The 22,262-nt window shown below is 50.4% G+C and overlaps 1 protein-coding gene across 1 annotated transcript in view; it reads right to left on the bottom strand.

Moving 5' to 3' along the window:
* Window positions 1-22,262, bottom strand: part of EPHB2 (EPH receptor B2) — a 185,917-nt gene that overhangs the window by 5,163 nt on the left and 158,492 nt on the right. The window contains exons 6-11 of the mRNA XM_060015781.2: window positions 20,268-20,392; window positions 12,208-12,370; window positions 9,773-9,881; window positions 8,806-8,873; window positions 1,442-1,564; window positions 604-851 (exon numbers count right to left, since the gene is read on the bottom strand). Of these exons, the coding sequence (XP_059871764.1) occupies window positions 604-851; window positions 1,442-1,564; window positions 8,806-8,873; window positions 9,773-9,881; window positions 12,208-12,370; window positions 20,268-20,392 (836 nt within the window). The remainder of the gene's footprint in view (window positions 1-603; window positions 852-1,441; window positions 1,565-8,805; window positions 8,874-9,772; window positions 9,882-12,207; window positions 12,371-20,267; window positions 20,393-22,262) is intronic.

The following is a 22,262-nucleotide window of genomic DNA, read 5'->3' as shown; positions in this document are numbered from 1 at the left end:
TAGGTGCTTAATAAATATTTATTAAATAGCACCTAGTCTGATGGCATACTTCTGATTCCTAGTCAGTGCTCTTTGTCTAGCTGGTTGACTGTGATCTCTTGGGGGGCCTAGAAACTTTCCTCTGTTGGCCTTGTGCTCTGAACTCTCTCCCTGTACAGCTTTGGGAAAATCCAAATCTGGTAAAAACTCTGGACTCAGGGTCAAGAAACCTTGCTCCAGTCCTGGCTCTCATCTCGACCCTCTGGGTGACACTGGGCAAACTCTACTTCTCTTAGAGCCTCAGTTTTCTCTTGTGCATAGTGAGAAGGCTGGCTAAGAGCTTGGAGGGAACAGATTTCAGGTTGTATGCCAACTCTGATCAACTCGCTGTGGTTTCCCGGATTGAGGAATTCCTGGATTGAGATGGACTCTGAGATTGCTTCTGGGTTTAGTGGGACAGAGTCTGAGATTTATTAGCAATGCCTGGCATGGGTAAAGGAATGGAAGGTGGCAGCAAGCAAGCCATTCTTGCCCTAGATCTTGCCAAGACCCTTTCAGGCTCTGACAGTATAAAGCTATGTCTACTACTCCTTTTCCTGCCCCACCATTCTTGGCTTCCCTTACCCGGAGGAAGGAGTCCAGGGAGCCATTCTCCATAAACTCAGTGATGATCATCACAGGTGTGCTCTTGGTGACAACACCCTCCAGGTGGATGACATTGGGGTGGTCGAACTGGCCCATGATGGAGGCCTCGCTCAGGAAGTCCCGGCGCTGCTTCTCAGTATAGCCCGACTTGAGCGTCTTGATGGCTACAAAGATCTCTCTCTTGCCTGGAAGCTTCAGGTGGCCGCTGCATACCTCACCAAACTCCCCTGGGACAGACACACCAAAAGAGGCAGGATGTCACGTACCAGGTTGGAAGTACCACCTCCCTCCCTGTTCCCTGTAACCTCTGCTCCTGGGACCTGCAGGAGCTTTTCCTCCTCAGTGGTCAGCTCATCCTCCCAGACACAGAACCCCTTTATAGAATGCAAGGGCCCAGAAGAGTCTCAGCCACCTTTGGGAGTAAGAGGAAACCTTTCATGGCCGTCCTGTGATATTTGGCTGGGTGTGGGGTAAGGATGTAGGGGAACCTGGGGAGATGGAGCGAGGGACCTGGGATGAATGGTGGGAGGGACAAAGCACTAGACTAAGTCCAGAGACCTGGGTTCCAGACTTAGCTCAATCTCTGATGTGATGTGCAAGTTCCTTCCCAGTCCTGTTTCCTCATCTGGTGATGAAGTAGTTTTACTGGGCGAACTTTGAGGGCCCTTCCACCTTGGGTATTCTGAGCCTTCAGGCCTTGGAGGGTCCTCTGAGGCTCCTGCCCCACATCCTACCCTCTATCCCTGGAGTACACACTGGGGTGGTCCCCTGACCCGTGACTGAGGCCATGGTACCTGAGAGGGTACCAGTCACCTACCTGCTCCGATCACCTGCTCAATTTTGACACAGGAGATGTCAATTTCCTTGGCAAACTCCCGCACTGCCTCATTGGGGTCCTCATAGGTGAAAGGGTCGATGTAGATCTTCATGCCTGGGGTCACTGGGACAGAAGACCAGGCTCAGTCATGTGCGCAGACACAAGATGTGGACAGATAGAAAAGTGAGAGCCAGTCCCTCGGTGGAGGGAAGTACACTCCCATGTGGCCCCTGTATGAATGGGGCAAGCCCCTGCATTTCACTTGACCTCTCTGGGTCTCAGTGAGCAGATGGGCACTGAGCTGAGTAGAAGGGTGAGGGGAACAGAGAGGTCAGCAGGGATAGCAAATAGGTTCTAGTTTTTGTTCCAACTCTAATTGATTAATAATGGCTTCCTGGAGCAGCTAAAAGACTGTCAAGATTGATTAACAATGTCTGTTATGAGTGTGGGCATGGAAGGATAGATAGGCTTATCACTCTTGTGATAGACAATCAGGGGGTGCAAAGTAAAGGAAGAGGAAGTCAAGAAGGAAGAGAGAGAACTGGAACAAAAATATAGAAAGAGCAGGCAACAGACCATGTTCTTGGGCTTCTGCTAAGGAGATCTCCCTGCCTTTCAAGGCCTCATTCAAGCCTCCTCTCCCCTCAGGAGACTTCCTGGCTGCCTTAGCCCTCCCAGGCACTGGAACGGCTGCCTCACAAGGGTCTGAGTACCCATGGCTCCTGGGCCCACTTCCGAGGTCTCCCCGCTAGCCAAGTCTTAAACCTTTCTGGATCTCAAATTCCCTGGTGATCAGTGTGAGGCTGGCCATGGGGCATATGAAGTTGATTCCTGATCTGATGTGGATTTTTACTTTTTGATGCAGAAGGGAAGACTGTAACTTGGATGTTAAAGACCCAGTTGTGACCCCAGCACTGAGTCAGCAAAATGCTTTGAAGGAAGGGAAAGATGATCTATCCCTCATTCCCCCTCCCAGATAACTAGTCTTCCACTTCCCAGACTATCTGGCCCTCACCCAGCCTGGGCCTCCCTCTGGTTCCCCAGCTCCCTGCCCACATTCTCCCATGGCTTCAGGAGTTGTGACTTTGGAGGCAGCAGCTCTGGGAGTTGAGAGGTGAAGTCCCTGGGCCGTAGCAAGGCTTGGCTGGTTGGTGAGTGAGGCCACAGCCCTGCTCAGTTGCGTGATCTTGGACATGTTAGTTGACCACTCTCAGCCTCTAATTCAGACATTCCAGTATTCCAAGAGCTGGAACCTCTAACACAGGGGTTGGCAAAATGGCCCACTGCCCATTTTGTAATAAAGTATCATAAATAAAGTTTTATTGGAACACAGCCACACACATTCCTTTGCCTGTGGCTGCTTTCACGCTACAGTGGCTGAGTTGAGCCGTTACAACAGAGACCATAAGGCCTGCAGAGCCTAAAATATTTACTGTCTGACCCTTTACAGAAAAGCTTGCCAACCGCTGCTCTAATACATTATTCTCATTTTGGATTATTTGTGTGGGTGTCTGTCTAGCCCTTTAGGTCAGGGTTTTCTTAATTTGGGTCTGTGAACCACTTGGCAGTCCCAGGATGGGTTTGGTGGAGCTGCTGAAATGGAATGCAATTATTATTGTCTCTTTGAATTAGAAAAGTAATTCATGCTCCTTATAAATAGTTTAAAATTTACGTAAATATATATTGTTGAAAGTAGAAGTTCTCCGAAAATCTATCCCTGAGTATAGACTTTTTTTCTGGATTTTTCTGTCTTATAATTTTATATACACACATATGCATATTTGTGTTTCTCCGGCCATAGGATCCAAAACTTTTAGCAGACTCAGAGGAGTCTGAGACCCTAAAGAAGTTAAGAACCACCATCTTAGGCTGTGGGAGCCTGGGAAGAGGGGGATGGGTACATGTTTTTTTCTCATTCCTTTCTCCCTGGCATACTGCATAATGCTCTGCACATAACAGACACTGAGTGTCAGACGACAGAATCCAGATGATAGAGATAGAAGAAGAATAATACCAGCTTCCACTTTCTTAGCTGTTTGTCTGTGCCCGACACTGTGCCAGGCTCTTTACATGCATAATCTCATCTTCTCCACTCATCAACTCTTGGAGGAAGGGATCATTATTCTCATTTCACGTGTGAGAAAACTGCAGCTCAGAGAGGCCAAGTAATCTGCCCGAGGCCACACAGCTAGCAAATGGCACAGCCAGGATTTGAACCCAGATCTGTCAGAATTGAGCTGAGGGCTGGGGCTCTTAATCACCATGCTCACTGCCTCTGGAGGAAATCCACCCAGATCTGGTCCATGCGTCCTCCTCCTGGAGTACTCAGCTGTGACTCCTTCCCCAAGTCAGCCCTCCTCAGAGAGGGTGCATCAGCTCCCCGGAGATGCTCTCTTTTTTGCCCAGACTCGGTGTCTGGCCTGTAGTTCTTGGCGACTGACTTTCAGTCTCCCTCCCAATAGAACTGGGAGAAGCCCTTCCTGCCGGGCCAGCTGGGGAGGAAGGACAGGAATGGGTCAGCTCAGGGAGCTAAGGAGAAGCACGGCAGGAGCTCAAAGCCAGTTGGGCGCTGCCAACCAATCAGATGCCGTCCCAAGCCTTGGTCAGGAGTGCTAGTCAGGAAGGTTCTCTATCCCTTACAGGACAGAGGTACATGCCTTCACCTGGCATTCCAAGTGCTCCGTGAGGGGCTCCACTTACAGCTCCCTTGTTCCTCTATATGCCAGCACAAGGAATTATTTACCCAGAGGTCCCAGACACACGTCATAATTGCTTGCCTCCATGCTTTTGTTCATGTGGTTCTCTCAACCTGGAACACCCTTTTCCTCCTTTGTGTCCAGATCAAATGCCACCTCCCTTGTGAAGCCTGCCTGGATCCCTTCAGTGGAGGCCAATGCCTTCTCCTCAGGCTCCTGCTGCCCTGTCTCCACACCCACTCCCCCGGATGTCTGTATGGCTTTTCTACCTTGTATCAGGGCTCCCAGATTCACAGGCCCACAGCCTCCTGCCACCGCTTTCTGGAACACTCTCCTGCCTGTGAGAGTGCTTGCTTTACTCTCCCTCCCCCAGAGGGACAGCAGCCATGTCTATCTCGTTCTCGATAAATCCCAGGGCCTGGCACATAGAGGGTGCTGGAAGAATAACAGCATTACTCATTGGTAATGCTGGTTTTCTCTCTCCACCTGTTTGGGGTCATGAGTGCCTGATGAAAGCTATGAATCTGCTTGTTGGCAAAGTATTCACGTTTATGTGCACATGCCCACAGTCAGCATATAATTCTGGAATGTTCACATGCCCTGGAAGCTCTAGGAGTCTGTGAACCCCAAGTTGTGAGCTCTTGCTCTAGAATGTTTCCTCTGGAGTATATGTGAAGGTGGTATAAAGTAGGTGCTTAATAAACGCTTTTGAATGCACGGCTCTGAGCACAGCCATCCCTGCTTTGGTGACCCTTTGGTTTCGCCTCACCAAAATTAATAACACTATTGGCTCACAGTTTAGCATGGATTTACCACACACGAGACCCTTTTCTAGGTACTTTATAGGCATCGACCCAATTAATCCTCCCTAACAATCTTCCCAGGTAAATAGTATTATTAAGCTGAGCTCTATGGAACTGTCAATATTTGACTGCTTCTGACCTGCAGAAATGGCAATTTCATTTGGTCCAACATAATATTATCCTTCCCATTTTTGATGAAGAAACTGTGGTATAAGAAATGTTAAATGACCTGTCCAAGGGGACACGGACACAGCTAATAAATGACAGAAGTGTTGTTTGAATCCAGGCTGCAAAATCTACACTTACAACTGCCAGGCTACCAGTTTATTCTGGGTGCTTCCCCAGCCTGTGTCTTGGGATAGAATGTGAGCTCCTTGTGGCCAGAGCCTTGCACAAGGCCTGGCTCCCGGGAGGGGCATCTGTTGAACTGAAGTTGAATGAGGACCCCTGCAGGCAAGAGTCTTCAGAAAATATTGGACTCTTGGATGATTTACGACTGTCAGGGTCACCAACTGCCATCCTGAACCCACATGGGAAATTCAGGATGAGGGAAGGAGGATCCAGGCATCCAGAGACCTGGATTTGAATTCTGGATCTGCCAGTAATAATGGCCACAAATAAGCTGCTTTATGGGTTTGAATTCAAGATCAACCACTGTATTGACCTGGCTGTGTGAACTTTGGCAAGTTACTTAACCTCTCTGTGCCTCACTTCTTTCATCTACAAAATGGAGATAATAAATAAACAAATCCCCTACCTTGTAAGGGGGCTGCAAAGATTAAATGAGAATCTTTTTAAAGGGCTTTGTACAGTATTTGGCAAATAGAAAGCACTGAATAATTGTTAACTGTTATCATGAAGAGTTGGCTATTGTTAAATATTATTATTACAAAGCGCTTTAATATCCATTTAATCCTCATAACTCTGTGAAAGTATCATTCCTACTGCTTCGCATATAAAGATGCCAAGGCTCAGAGAGGTTTGATGGCTTCCCCAAGGTCACCTAGCTGGCCAGTAGCAGCGTATGGCTGAGAAACCAGGTGAGTCCCCCTGGCTCCACATCCAGGCACCATAGCCCTCGGTACTCATTCAGCACCTGCTGAACGATGGAAAACATGAGCCCGTGAGGGTGACTTGGAGCCATCACACACATACCCGGGCCTCAGCTTCTTCCTCTGTCCCAGCCACAGAGGGTGGCTGGTGGATATGCGATCACAGAGCTGGCAGGGCTTTGAGAAAAAAAACAAAAAACAAAATCCTGCTCAGATGCAGGGCGTAGGAGCTTGAGCTTGAGAATGTGTTGATCTGTGAACAACACGTTCTATTCTGGGGTCTATTTTGAAAACAAATCCCTGCTGTCACCTGTTTCCTTGTTACTGACTCACCCTCTAAATAGTGATGCTCCCAAATGGTTCCAGGTGACGGAGCATGTGAGCCTGTCTTATTCTAGCTCAGAAGGGTGTAGGTAGCACAGCGTGGCTAAGTGTGTGTGCTCTGGGGCCAGACACCCTGGGTTTGTACCTTAGTTTTTGCCTGGCACAGCTGTGGGACCTCTCTGTGTCCTGGTTTCCTCATACTCAAAGTGGGAAATTATCAGGATTAAATGAATACACACACGTTAAGCATTAAAAGAGTTCTTGGCACAAAGAACACAATACGTTTAAGCTACATCTACGATCATGATTTTATTACTTGGGGAGTAGGATGGGGTGATGGAATTTATGAATTTTATTTTATTTTATTATTATTATTATTTTTTGCGGTATGCGGGCCTCTCACTGTTGTGGCCTCTCCCGTGCGGAGCACAGGCTCCGGACGCGCAGCCTCAGCGGCCACGGCTCACGGGCCCAGCCGCTCCGCGGCATGTGGAATCTTCCCGTACCGGGGCACGAACCCGTGTCCCCTGCATCGGCAGGCGGACTCCCAACCACTGCGCCACCAGGGAAGCCCTTGAATTTTATTTTTAACATACAGGTGGCTTTTTATTTCTGTGTAGTTAAATTTGCCCACCTTTGTCTTATGGTCCTTCCATTGCTTTTGTGCTTAGAAGGTGCTTCTCCATCCACCTATCAGTTAAATAGTTACCTAAATTGTCTTCTGGAAATGTTAATGGTTTAATTATTTTTACATGTTATGTCTAAAATGACTTTTAAGCCCAGGAACTTTTACTTCAAGTTAAGTCTTACCCAGAGGCTTAGTATCTAGAACTCCTTGGCTTTGCTCTTTCTTGCGTACCCTGTATCCAATCCTGCAGCAAATCTGGCGGCTCTACTCTCAAAGTGTGTCAGAATCCAACCCCTTCCCACCACCTCCCCCGTTGCCACCCTGGTCCAGCCACCATCATATCTTCCCTGGATTATCCCAGCAGCCACCTCACGGCCCCTGTTCTGTCCTTGCCTGGCACAGCCCAGCCCCTTCAGTCCTTTCTCCACATGGCAGCCAGAGAAATCCTGTGAAAACTGTAACTCAGAGCACATCAGTCTTTTGCTCAGACCCTTCCAGAGGCTTCTCATTTCACTCAGAATGAAAACCAAGGTCCTTCAACGGTTGATAAGAATCTACATGTCATGGCCCCTCATACCTCCTGCTCCTGCCCCCTCACTCTGCTCCAGTCACACTAGCTTCCTGGCTGTTTCTGAACCTGCCAGACACGTTCCAGCCTCAGGGCCTTTGCACTGGCCATTCCCTCTGCCTGGGATGCTCTTCCCTCAGGTTCTACACAGTTCGCTCCCCCAGCTCCTCTGCACCTTTGCTCAGAGGAAGCCCTCTCGCTGAGGCCCACCCCTTCTCCCCTATTTAAAAATGAAGCGCTGACCCCTGCAGCTCCCAATCACCCTGTTCTACTTTGCTTTTTTTCCCAGGGCACTTTTCATCTTCTGATATACCATACGCTTTACTTGTTTATTGCATGTGTTTTAAAAAATCCCCTGTGCCTCCCACTAGGATATAAGTTCCACCAGGGCAGGGATATTTGGTTTGTTTACTAGTGTGTCCCCAGCACCTAGAGCAGGGCCTGACATACATCATGGGCCACAACAAATATGTGACAAATGAAGCGATGTGCTGATGACCCCCCTTACTTGGTGGCCAACTGAGGAGCCCTGTGGTACCCCACTGAGCCCATTTGGAATTCCTGTTTGCTGAGTGAACCGAAGCGAGGACCCACATGTCCCCTCCCTGCACAGGTTGTTGGTTCTGCCAGGGTCAGATGGAGAGGAATCTCTGCTCTGCTCTTCTCTCTGATCCGCTCCCCAGGAGGGGCATCTGCTCTGGGAGTGTGTGGCTCACGTGCCCCCAGACCTGGCTGAAGGTGGGGTGGGAGGGAGCAGGAAATGGAGGCACTGAGCAGGCACAGCAGGAGGCCTCCTGCCTCCCTTCTCTCCCCTCCCAGGCCAGAGCCTGGGCTTCTCACCATCTCACTCAACTCCTGTGTTTATTCTGCAAGGCTGTACCCAGTGCCTGCTGTGTGCGGGGCCGCCCGCTGGCGCTGGGGAAGCAGTGGTGAGTGTCAGACAATTTCAGGTCCCCACGTGCCCCCAGCGTAATGGCGGGGAGAAAGGAAGCAGTCGTCACCACGCAGCCAGGTAGGGGGGCACGGTGTAAGCACAGACGAGGGCCCTAAATCCAGGGTGGGGTCAGGGAAGGCTTCTCAGAGGGGTCTGTATCTGATGAGGGAGAGGGAGGGACCCAGGTAAAGAGAAGGGGGAGTGCTTCAGGCAGAGGGAGTGGCATGTGCACGTTCGTTCGGGGAACCGCTGGGCATCGGTCTGACCGCAGCAAGGGTGGAGGCAGTGATAGAAGGCTGGACAGGTTGCTGGGCACTGGCAGTGAGGGCCCGGGTGCTGGCCCTGCTGGGTATACATACTGTGGCCACTGGTGTAGTGCTGCAGCTTGTCCGTGTACTCCGAGTCAGCGCGCTCAAACCCCCGTCTTCTGGAACAAGAGCAAAGGGCTGGAGCCACCTGGAGGCACCCGGGGAGCTGGGAGCCACCGTAGGTGATAGGGAGAGGGTGGGCAGGCCCTTGAAACCACCCCCTTGCCAGAGGACGCCCTGCTGGCCCCTGGCCGAGCAGCTTCACCCACCCTGGTCCCACTCAGCTCTTGCCACCTCTCCTACTTCAAGTCCAGGCTCACGATTTCCCCTGTCCCCTCACCAGCTGAGCCCCTTTCAAAGAGCAAAGTCATCTCTGGCCATGGCCCCTGGCCCCAGAAACTCAGGGGCTTCTGTCCATCTGACCTTATGACCTAGTCTGTTCTTAAGTGGGGAGCTCTAAGGAAGAAGGGAGAATCTTTGCATTAAGCCCAGCAGAAGTCCAGGAACCAGTCCCATCGCCTGCCTTTGCCTGTGCTGTGCCAGCCACTTGGGATGCCCTTTCCTGCACCTCTTCCTGTCTGTGTCCTCTCCCCTTCCTTCCAGCCACCTTAGCCAGGGGGGCTTACCCGAGTTCCTCAGTCTGCTTATGGCCCTATTCATGAAGGGGCCTCTACTAGAGCAGAAAGTAGGGTGATTGGTACTCCCTCTCCACCATCCCTGGCTCCCGGCATCCTGCAGTCTTTCCCACCCACTGTTCTGAGATGTTCCTTCATGCTGGAGTATTAGTGTCTCAATGTGCCACCTCCTCGAATAGTGGACTTGTCCAGGGCAATGCTTGACTCAAAGGGATGGACTGCCAACCATGGCCATTTAGGCAGTGGGAGGCCACTTGTGTGTCTCCAGGCCACCCGCGCCCCTCCTGTCCCCTCTGTTCACAGACACTGTTCAGGAATGGCAGAATGGGCGGACAGCCCTCTTGGACAGCCAGGCCTGGACCAGGCCGGGGGACACCACCCACCTGTTACACACGATGGCGATCACAACCACAGCGATGAGGAAGACCAGGCCAGCTGCCGAGGAGCCGATAATGAGGGGCAGCTTCTCCTGGATGCTTGTCTGGTATTCGGCTGGGGAGAAAGCACAGCACAGTGTTCTCAGCCTGGTTCTGGGGGTCATGACCCCCTGCATCCCCACCATACTGGGTCTCCTTGGATCCCAGGTCTGTTCCGCTCCTGACAGAGCATCTGTCATGCTCGGGTGGAGAACTGGCTGTCACTCCCTCACAAGTAACCTTGGACAAGTCCGTGAACTGCTCCAACTCTCAATTTCTCATCTATAAAATGGGCATAATAATGCCTGCATCTCAATTTGATATGAAAATCAATAATAATAATTATCTGACACATATACAGAGGCAGTTAAAAGCACAGACTCGGGCTTCCCTGGTGGCGCAGTGGTTGAGAGTCCGCCTGCCAATACAGGGGACACGGGTTCGTGCCCCGGTCCGGGAAGATCCCACATGCCGTGGAACGGCTGGGCCCGTGAGCCATGGCCGCTGAGCCTGCGCGTCCAGAGCCTGTGCTCCGCAACGGGAGAGGCCACAACAGTGAGAGGCCGGCTTACTGCAAAAAAAAAAAAAGCACAGACTCTGAAGCTGAACTCCTTGGGTTTGAGTCCCAATGGTGCCACTTACTATCTGTGTGATCTCTGGTAAAGTGACTTACCTCTCTAGGGCTCAGTTTCCTCATACGTAAAGTGAGAAGAATAATTCCCATTTCGTGGGATTTTTGTGTAAAGGACTTAGCATAACTTGTAGCACATAGTGAGCACTCAGTAAATATTAACTACTATTGTTTTCAAGTGTTTTAAGTGTCTGTCATGGTTAAGTATGTTATGCATCTTGTGTAATTCTCAGAATAGTCCTATGATGTACTGCCTATAATTATCCCATTTAACAGATCAGGAAACTAAGGCTTAGCAAAATTGTGATTTGCTTAAGGTCACACAGTTAGAAAGTGGCCAGTGCCAGCATCTGAACCCAGGTCTGTTTGATCCAAGGCCATGGGCTTAAGTGAGATAATGTGTAAAATGTGCCCAGCATTGGCCCTGGCTCTTGGAAACCATTCGGTGCATTCTCAATGTCATCAACATCTTCATTGTTTAAAATTTTATTATTACTACTTCTCATTGCCTCCATGACCGGACAGGAACTTATTGAAGTCAGGGACTAGGTCATTTGTGGGTCCTTAGAACCAACACATATTTGTTGAATTAATAAAGAAAGATCTTGAGACAGTTCCCCAATCCCCAGGTCAGTGACCCTCATCCAACATGCAAGAGGACCTAGAGAGGTGAAAAACGCTGGCCATGAGGAAGGGGGATTTTCCAGAGGAGGTGAATACTAGAAGAGATGGTGGAGCTATAAGGGAGGACTTTTGTGATAAGACTTTGTGATAAGAATTCAGGGGTCCAGGAGCCTCTGAAATGTTCAACCAGGCAAAGGCTGAGGCCCATGCCCAGTGGTTGAAGCAGATGCTAAGAAGGGATACTGAAGTCTGGTCATAAGTATTCTGCTCTGGAGTTTGGCTGGTTGGGGAAAGGGCCCCCAGACCCACAGCAATGACAACTATGACCTTAACTACTATCTGGTGAGCACTAAGTACGTGAGATGTAGTGCCAACCCTGTGCTACGGCCTGTACCTTTATCCCCCATCCTGAGCCTAGTTTGATGATGATGATGATAATGAGTTAGTTGTTATCATCCCCATTTATAGATCAGAAAATTGAGGCTCCGAGTGGTAAGGTGAGTTACTCAGGACACACAGCTAGAGCTGAATTAGCACTGTCAGGCATTAGAGTCTGCATTCTATAACTGTGCTGCTTCTCAAAGATTATTAGAGCAGGAAGGGTGCTTAGAGACCATGTGGTCCCAAACTTGGAGACACAAAGCACACGGGCTACAACCTTCCATTCTCTTGCCCAGGGAAGACATTACTAATCCATCCCTGCACTTCTTCCTGCTGAGCTCAGATGTGGCTTCAGAAATCTTCTCAAACCAACCGCAAGTCACTGGAGCAATGTATGGATAAAATGTTTGCTCTCTCAGATGGAATATGATACTTTCATTTCATCGATGAGAAGAAACTGGCCCAGGGAATGGAACTGGCTTGCTCAGAGTGGCTTTGCAAATTGGGGCTGAGCTCCCAACGGTCCTGGGAAAGGACATGATGGTAACGGAGGAGCTCATATCTTTTCCGGGCCACAGAAACAGTCCTCTATATGTGGCTGTGCGGTTTGTACAGTGCACAAAGGTTCTCACCCGGGAGGGAGGGAGAATTGACATCTAGAAGAGGGGGTGCCTTTTCTAATTTGCACAAAGGCACTTTGTAGGAGGTGGTCCTTGTTCTGTTTGTAGAGTCAACACCCTCCTCCTGCCCTCTGCACCCTGCTTACCTTCCGTCATGGTCTGGAAGTACATCTTGCCACTGTAGCGCCCGTAGCCCGCCACGGTGCGTGCCCGCACCTGGAAGACATAGATGGCGCCGGCTTTGAGGCCCTGCACAGTGACCGTGTTGGTGGGGCTTTTTATGGCTGTGGCGTTGTACTCACTCAGCTCCTGCCGAGGAACAGAGAAAACAGTTAGTGAGGTTGTAGCCCAGAGTCCACCATCCACTCCTGCCACTTGGGGCGGGTCTGGCTACTGGACAAACATCTGTGGTTCCAAATTCTTCACTCCTTTCCTGTAACAGAATCACATACCCAAACCTTTTGCGTATGATTTGCAACACTTCCCACAAAAGAAGGCAGAGCATATTTCTTTGCCTCACGGATGCTGAATTTGTTCATGTGACTTGGTTTGGCTGTTGGAATATTCTAAAGGACGTAATGCAAGTAGAGGCTTTACATGTGCTTGTTGATTTGACCTGGTCTCTTATGCTTCTGCCATCTGCCATGGTGAGGCTTAACCTGGGTAACAGCTGGTTCCAGAAGGAGAAACTTGTGAAGAAGACCTTGACCTAACTCCTAGGCTGAAACAGCACCACCTCAGTTGACCCACAGACAAAAACCTATGAGCAAGAAAAATAGCCACTTGTTGTAAGCCACTGGATTGTTGGAATTGTTTGTTCTGCAGCATCATCTCAATAACAGCTGACTAATACACATATGCTGAGTGGCCACTGTATGCAGACCCTGAAGACTAGACTGTGGGTTCTTAGAGACAGCAGGGAGAGGGCCCAACTTATTCACTTCTGCATCCCTCTTCCTGCCTCATGCCTCTACGGATTAAGTGGACGGAGCCCCTTTCAGCCTCAGCACATTTGAGTGAGGCAGGAATTAAGGCCCAGAAAGGGAAAATGATGCTCAAGGTCACATACATCAGTTGGTGGCTGCTTTGGGACTCAAACTAAGTCTCCTGCATGAAGCCGCCTCTAATACCCATGCCTTTGGATACCCAGGACCTGATGTTCCCTCCTTTGAGAGAGGAGAATGCCAATTCTGACCTGATCACTGTCCAGGGTGACCTGAGGTGTCTGGGACAGGACAAAGATCCAGCTGCTGCAGTGGGAGTGGAAAAGGGCTTGAGTTGATGCAGATGTTTACCAGCCTACATGATGCTTGTTCAGGTGTCTGTCAGCTACCCAGCAAACCCTCCCCAAATACCCTCTTTGCACTAGGCCCTGGGTTGGGCACTAGGGACTCACAGGAGGTAAAGCAGAGACCCTGGCCTCCTTGGAGAGCTCAGTTCAGCAAAGCAAATGGTGGGGAGGTCTTAACCCTTTGAGGATCATGAACCCCTTTGAGAAACCGATGAAAAGCTATGAACCCTTATGTAGAAAAATGCACACCTGATTGTACATGTCAATCCTGTACGTGGCCGGGTCCGCAGAGCCCTTGAAAACGCTCATGAAACAATTAAATTCAGTGTGAGCAATGTTATTACAGATAATAATTGTAACTACAATCCTATTATGTAATTACACAACTACACTGTAATAATGTAATTACAATGTTATTATAGTGTATAGGTTAAAGGGAACTGGAGCCAGACTTTCTCGGTTCAAATCCTGACTCTATTATTTACTACCTTTGTGACCTTGGGCAAGTTCCTTAACTTCTCTCTGCCTCCTTTTCCTCACCTGTAAAATGGGGATAATAATAATAATAGCTACCTCAAAGCGTTCAGAGAATGAAATGAATTAATATGTATGAAATGCTTACACGGGTAGGGTAAGCGCAGTGAGCCCAGGGGCATGTGACCTGGCCTGGCTGGGGGATATCAGATGATGTCAAGGAAATCTCCCTGGAGACTGGGGGCAACTGGAACGGAATCTTAAAGAACAAATAGAAGTCACGCAGGCAAAGAAGCGGGAGGGCGTTGCTGGGAAGGAGCAGCAGGTGCAAAGGCAAGGAGGTGAGAAAGAGATTGGGATGTGGGGGCAGTAGCGGATAGGCAGTCTCTTCTCCTGAGCCAGATCACCTGCCTACTCCTCCAGGAAGCCTCCTTGACTTCCTCACCAGATGTGCCTCCCCTCCTCTGAGCCCTGGAGTACTTGCTGTCTGGTTTCGGCTATGTCCCGTCACCTTAGGCCCATGCTCATCTCACTCCCTTGATTGTAAACTCCGGAGGGAAGGGGCTGTGTTTCGTTCCCCTGTACCAAGCACAGGGGCCTGCATGCAAAGTCCTTTGCCAACGGCCACAGGGCGAAGGCTGTACTCCTTAGCCTGGCATTCCAGACTCTCCATGACTTGCCTTTTGCCAGTCTCTCCTGCCACATCCCCAGGGTCCTCCAGGCTCCAGCTATATGCAACTACTTCCCCTTTCCCTAGTAGGACTGCCAGATTTAGAAAAAACAAAACAAAACAGAATGCTCAGCTAAATCTGAATTTCTGCTCAACAATGAATAATTTTTTAGTATAAGTATGTCCCGTGCACTCTTTGAGACATACTTATACTAAAAATATATTTTAAAAAATTCAAATATAACCTGGTGTCCTACATTTTATTTGGCAATCCGACCTTCCCTGGACACTCTGAGCCTTTGCAAGTGCTGTTGCCCCTGTCTGAAATACTCTTTACTCATTTGCCTGGCAGTTCCCTACTTATCATTCAAGACTCAGCACAAGTATCGCCTCGGCTGGGGAGACTTCCCAGATGTCCCAGCCAGAGACTGCAGGTCCATTGTCTCCTCTCCCACCCACTGTTCTGATATAAATGTGTCTTCTCTAAGCCTGTGGGTTCCCTGGGGCAGGGACCTTGTCTGGTTCATCTCTGGTACCCCCAGGCTGGGCACGTAGTATGTGCTCACTAACTACTGACATAATGAATGAATGAGTGAATGTTAAACTATTCATTCTATGAACCTGGGATGCAGTCCCATAGTTGGCCACTAAGTGCCGCTGTCCAGCACGGGATGGGCTCAGGCTTGAAAAGGGGGATTGGATTCTGCAGACGGTGGCTGCCCGCTTAGAGGCTGGAAGTTGAAAGTTTCTGATTGTAATGAGGAGATGGGAGGAAACTGTTGGTGGCATAGGTGCCTCGGGAAATTTAGGCACTAACCTGAGTGGATCCCTTCTCTAAAGCTAGGCACAGGACTGAGCATGGGATTGAAAGTCATTTCAAAGGCCAGTTCTTCCACTTCTTTGCACTGTGACCTTGGGAAAGACCCTTCACTTCCCTGAGCCCGTTTTCTATTCCGGAAAATGGAGCAATAAGTGCCAACTTTTCAGGGTTGTTGTGAAGATAAAATTTGATCAGGTAGTGCCTGGCACATTGGAGGTGCTCAAGAGCCATCAATTCTCTTCCCTCTCCCCTCTCTTTGAAGTCCCATTATCTGCATAAAGGTTAAGCACCAACAGATTATGGGAAGAAATTTAGTACGAAATCCACTAGTGCTCAGTTTAGATCCTTACCCAATGGACCAATGAGGCACTGGCTGCATTTCTTAAGCCCTCTCAGCCTCGGTGCTCTCATCGCTAAAGTGGTATGACACCACTATGTACCATACAGGGTGATTGTGGAGATTTAATAGGAAAAAAAGGGGAAAGCTTCTTTTTTTTTTTTTTTGCGGTACGCGGGCCTCTCACTGCTGTGGCCTCTCCCGCTGCGGAGCACAGGCTCCGGACGCGCAGGCTCAGCGGCCATGGCTCATGGGATCTTCCCGGACCGGAGCACGAACCCATGTCCCCTGCATCGGCAGGCAGACTCTCAACCACTGCGCCACCAGGGAAACCCAAGGGGAAAGCTTTTACCATCGTCTCTAGGACACCTAAAAACTTAGTAAATGTAGGCTACCACCATCACTGTTATCATCAACACGTGATAGAGTAGGCCTTCACCAATGGTCATTAAATGAATGAGTGACTGCAAAAGTGAATGAATGAGTGACAAACCTCTCCATGTAGATACAACTCCATGTACACTGGGCAACAACCTGAATGCAGCCTGGACTTTCATAGTTCACTCCTTGCTCCCCAACCATTGTCTCTTCTGTCTGGAATATCCTTTCCCTACACTTCTGCCAAATAGAAGTTTCTGTTGAATAAACACATAAATCGATGTGGCCTACGAGGGCCCATCCGCCTCACAAATGACTCTTCTTGAGCTCTTGGGGAGCCAAGGGGAGCGTGAACCTGTGTGCTTCAGGGCAGCTGCCAAAGGAGGCCACCTCCCCTGGGATGCCAGAACCAATGGAAACGGCCAACCATGGTCTGGCTAACACCATTCGTCAACGGCATCCAGCAACCTTCCAGCAACGTGGTTGTCAGCTCCGGGCTCCAGGCAGGCTGGGAAATCCCAGCGGAGCTGGGGAAAGGCCAAACGGAGAGGCTGCTCCGAAAGAGCCCTTTCTAAAGAAGGAAAGGAGGAGTGGGAAGCATGATGGGGGGTGGGGCCCACAGGGGACTGCAGGGCTCAGTTCCTAATCTCCCTACCTGGGAGGGTCTGGAGCATTCATTAAAGAAATCAACTGCAGGCACCAGGAGGATGCTGGAGTGTTGGGTAAGAGCTGGCTGTGGACTTACCAGAAACAAATCTCACCACGAGCAGCCCGGCTCTGCCTCCCCAAGGGTGGGGCTGACTCAGAAAAGTAGAGGTGGTGGCTGGGATGTCAGAGATCAGGGATAGAAGCCACGTCTGGCTCTCCTGCTCACCCTCTGCTGGTGTCTTCCCCGACACTTTCATCAACAACTTTTTCTTTCTCTCCTTAAATCCTGCCTTTCTCCTGGATCCTATCCTTCCACTTCTGTGTTTCCTCTGCACCCTCTCTTGTCTGTTCCTGGCTACCATCTCCCTACCCCTGGCAAGCACTGCACCTACCTCTGCAAATCACAAACCCACATGTGCCCCCGGGAAAAGGCACCGCCATCCACTGGGAGTCATCTTTCACATCTCCCTGGTCCCCTGAGTTCCAAAATATTGTCTGAATTTGTCAGCTTCTCACCATCTCTGCTGCCAGCCCTCCAACTCCATGTCACCATCATTTCTCTCTTGGCGTCCCATAAGAGCCCTGTGCTGGGTCTACCGTGTCCCTGGGACCCCCTTGCAGTCTATTCTCCACATGGCAAGTAGTAGGAATCTTAAAAGTAATAGGAGTCAGATCACATCCTTCCAGAATCTCCTGATGGCTTCCTATCATACTCCATTAAATTGAATCCAGACTCTAACGGCCTGGAAGTCCCACCACAACCCCACCCCGCCTCCCTCCCCAAACTCCTCCCCTACCAATCCCTCCCTTGTTCTGGTCGTTCCTGCCACTCTCGCCTTCTTTGTTCCCTGAATGCAGCTAGCACACTCCTGCCCCAGGGCCTTTGCACATGCTGTTCTTGCCATCTGGAATGACCCTGCTCTCATCACTTGTCTGTCTGGTTAACTCCTAGCATCTTTCAAGGCTCGGCTCAAATGTAACCTAAATGAAGATTTCCTCTCATCCATGCCAGGATTATGGTGGCCCCATGAAACCTTTGCTGGCCCTTCTGTGGCCTGTAGCACATCTTGTCTAAAGGCTATTTGTGTCTGAACCTGTCTTTTCCCTTGGACTGTGAAATCCCTGAGGCCTTCAGGCATGTCTGGTTACTCTGAGTATTCCTGGCATCCAGCAGCCCAGCCCAAAGCTGGTGACAGTGAATGTTGAACAAACCAGAGTCCATCTGCCCACTTGCAGAGCCAAGCTGTCTCTTTCTGCACCCAGGCCCTGGGAGGAGGGGTTGACAGAAGTAAGGCCACGTCTCATCAGAGCTGTACCTCATGTCTGCCCCTCTCTTGCCATTTGTGCCTACAATTCTCCATCAGGGCCTGTTCCTGTCCACCTCTTAACAGTCATCCCAGAATATCCCTGGGAGAAAACTGGGAGGCAGGAGGGCCAGGTGAAGTCTTCCACTTAGCAGCTGGGTGCTCTTGGACAAGTTACACAACTTCCCTGTGCCTCAGTTTCCCCTCCTGTCCAGTGAGACGAATAGCACTGCTGCGAGGATGAATGAGGTAACAGAGGTGATGTGCTCAGCCCATAGTGGGCACTCAGGAAATGTGAGCAGGTGATAACTATGGCTGCTGCAGGGCCTGCTGGTCCTGCCACCCCTGGCAGGGGCCTGGGGATGCCCAGGTAGCGGCGGAAAGTAGGACAGTGCTGCCTCCTGGTTCACACCTCCGACAGCCTCCCCAGCCCCTCCCTTCTCGGTAGGAAATGGGTCGTAGGCAGGACCCGCGCCGGGATTTCTCATTTCCGTTCCAATCTTTGGGGACAAATGCTTTCAGTTTCATTTAATCATAAAGCTTCTTAATTAGTTTTTTTTTTTTTTTTTTTAATTCTGAGCTGCTAAACTGTCCCTGCCAGAGGGGGTGGAAATGCTCTGCAAAGGCTGGGGCTTCCTGGGCCTGGGAGCAGCTGGTCCAGCTACCCTGGGTGCCCAGCTACTTTAAGGCTCTCCAGGGCCCAGCGAGGGTGGAGTTGCTTCCCTCACCTCATCCCAGCTCAGGCTGTCCAACAACACCTCAAGCACCTACTGTGTGCCAGGCGAGGGACACAGCGGAGGTAAGGCAAGGTCTCCACTCTCTACCGAGGCCACGGGAAGGGATCCACTCACTCATTTATTCAGCCAATGCTTAGCAAGTGTCTCCTTGGTGCCAGGCCCAGGGCGCTGGGAGCAGGTGGTGTACTGGACAGATGTGGTTCCCGGTCCCTCGGAGTGCACTGCTTAGACGAGGGGATGAGCAAGGACGCAATCACAAACCAGCCGGGTGAGGCTGGACAGGTGTTTGCTGAACCTCTGAGACTCACCAGAGTTTGGCCGACCCAGGGGTTAATAGAGTGGGAGGGCTGGGCTGGGCCTTAGAACGCGGGCCCCAGCAGGGCTGGCTGCAAATGACTCCCCCTCTCTTCCTCTTGGTCGTTAGGGAAAGCTTTTCCATCCTTTTCTATTTCCCAGTGGGCTTACCCTCAACTAATGTACTTCCTGTAGTCATTTACAACCTAGTCTAAATGGGAGCCTAGTGATCCCTTTCCCAGGGACAGTCTCTGTGGCTATTGGGTGCCTCGGGGAGCAGTTAAAAACGTCATCATCCCAAAGAGAGAGTTTTCTGGGCCTCTGATGTCCAGCTGCTCTGTCTCTGCTGACTCTGTACTGTGCAGACCCCACATTCAGATGTGCTGAGCTCACCTGGCCTTACATCATGTAGCTCTTGCCCACCGAGAAGCAGGCAGCGCAGAAGAGGGAGGAAGGGAAGGCACACTTGTCTCTGCTGAGGGCCAGGCAATGCTGGGCACTACACCTGCCTTTTCTCCCTAACCTTCACAGCCGCCACACGAGAGAGGTGGTCTCATTTGTATTTGACACAGGGGGAAACTGAGGCTCAGAGAGAGAAAGATGCCCGCCCAAGGTCACACAGCTGGTTATGGATGGAGCTGGGATTTGAACCTACAGCTTCTCATTCCTCGTCCAATGCTCCTTCTTCTACACCAGTGGCTTCCAACCCTAGGTCCCTGAGGGAGTAATAAAGGTCTGATTTAAAAGCTCAAAGAGAAATCACTCTCTCCCCATACATACAAAGGGCACTCAGGCAAACAAAAACGAGTGTTTTAGCTGGAATCAGAGCAACATGGGGAGGAAGCTCCACCCTCTCACCCTGTCAGAAGCTCTCTTGAGCAGTTTCAAATCTCTGCTTCAGAATGGGTAAATGACTAATTATTACTTAAGAAATGCAGCTTTTGGGAAAACCAGTTTTTTCAGAACATCAGGCCCATCAAAGTCAAGATGAAAGGGGTCTTGGTGGGGAAAGGGCTGTGACCACTGCATTTCACTGAGATTGTGGCCTGATCCCCTAGACCAGAAAAGCAGGACTCAGAGAGGTCAAGGCAACTGCCTGAGGTCTCACAGCTGGGCAGGAGTGGAGCTGAGGCCAGTGCTCTTTCTGCTTCACCAGACTGCCTAGTCTTGCGGGATGGCAGAACCCCAGCACCAGCCTGGAAGGGGGCCCTGCGGGAGGTGGGAGTGGGGAGAGCGCCCAGGAGCACAGGTACCTTCTCATAGTACTGCAGCTCGTAATCCAGGATGACGCCATTGGGCTGGTCGGGCTGGGACCACGACAGGGTAATGCTGTCCACGGTGCGGCTCACCTGGTGCATGATGGACACGGCCGATGGAGCTGGAAGACAGGTCAGAGGTCAGGTGTCAGGGGTGGGCATGAGAGGGTGCAGTTTCTGGCCCAGCCTCAAAGGTGCCCAGACAGAGAGCTGTGGGACCAGAGAGGGGAAGGCGTCTGGCTTAGGCCACACAGCCAGCCTGGGGAGCCGACAGGGTGCAGGGCCACAGGTGCTGCTCTCATGAGGCACCTTCAGATTACAGACACCGACAGCTCCAGCCATCCCTGGGGAAGCTCAGCCGCATCAACTCAAGACAGATGCATTGGGCCCCTTCTCTGGTCCGGCCCCAAGTGGGTTGGACGAAATGTTAATTCATTCTCTCTTGGAGGTTACAGTCTACTGAAGCAGGGGACATACAGACCCTAGACAAGGGGATGGGGCTCTGGGACAGGGAAGCAGAGACGGTGGGAGATTCATTCATTCCTTCAACAAATGTGCACTGAGTGCCTCCTATGTGCAGGGATACTGCAGTGAATAAAAAGGACTGCGAAAAATAAATAGATAAAAATAAATCCATAGCTACCATGGAAGACAGTTTGGTGGTTCCTTAAAAAGTGAAACATAGAATTACCATATGATCCAGCCATTCCACCCCTAATCATATACCCCAAAGAACTGAAAACAGGTACTCAAGCAAATATTTGTGTATGAATATTTATAGCAGTACTATTCACAACAGCTAAAAGGTGGGAACAACCCAAATGTCTATCAACAGATGAATGGATAAACAAATTGTGGTATACATATATAACAGAATATTATTTAGGCATAAAAGAGAATGAAGTACACATGAAGTACACTACAATGAGGATAAAGCTCAAATACATGCTAAGTGAAAGGCAGATGCAAACGGTATGGTCACATATGGTCTGGTCCCATTTATATGAAATATTCAGAATAGGTAAGGTGATAGAGACAGTAAGCAGATTGGTGGTTGCCAGGGGCTGGAGGAGGGAGCATGGGGAATGCTGGGTACGGGGTTTTCCTTGGGGTGATGAAAATGATTTGGCACTGGATAGAGGTGGTAATTGCCCAACACTGTGAATGTACGAAATGCCACGGAACTGTACACGTTAAAATGGTTAATTGCATGTTACGGAATTTCACCCATCCCTCCCAGCAGCGTTGCTAGTGCCCTCATGGAGGGTGGTTAGGTGTAGGAGACAAGATGTCAGAGGAGGGACTTCCCTGGTGGCGCAGTGGTTAAGAATCCACCTGCCAATGTAAGGGACACGGGTTCGAGCCCTGGTCTGGGAAGACCCCACGTGCCGAGGAGCAACTAAGCCCATGCGCCACAACTACCGACCCTGCGCTCTAGAGCCTGTGAGCCACAGCTACTCAGCCCACATGCCACAACTACTGAAGCCCGTGCGCCACAACTACTGAAGCCCGTGTGCCTAGAGCTCGTGCTGTGCGACAAGAGAAGCCACTGCAATGAGAAGCCTGCACACCGCGTTGAAGAGTAGCGCCCGCTCACCGCAACTAGAGAAAGCCCGCACGCAGCAACGAAGACCCAACACAGCCAAAAATTAAAAAAAAAAAAAAAAATGTCAGGGGAGGCTGTGTTTAGTGCTAGAATGACCCTTAGAAATAATTTAGTCCTATCCCCTCATTTTACAGGTGTGGAAACTGAGGTCCAGAGGGGGTTGTGAGCTGCCCAAGGTCACAGTGAGTTCAGGCTTGCTGCCCCTTCCTTGATTCCTTCTTTCACAGAGCACCCATGCCTGTGCTTTTTGCCTGCACAAAGCACAAAGCACCCACAACGTACTAGCCATGGCCCTGGGCCCTTCACACGTGTGTGTCCTGAGCTGACTGTCAGTGAGGGGGCAGTATTAGCCCCACCGACAGGTGCAGACCCCGAAGCTCAGAGCA

The sequence above is a fragment of the Delphinus delphis genome, chromosome 1 (assembly GCF_949987515.2).
Source record: "Delphinus delphis chromosome 1, mDelDel1.2, whole genome shotgun sequence".
NCBI classification, from domain to species: Eukaryota; Metazoa; Chordata; class Mammalia; order Artiodactyla; family Delphinidae; genus Delphinus; species Delphinus delphis.
Note: the sequence above shows the minus strand (reverse complement) of the source record. Positions and strands in the feature narration are given on the sequence as shown.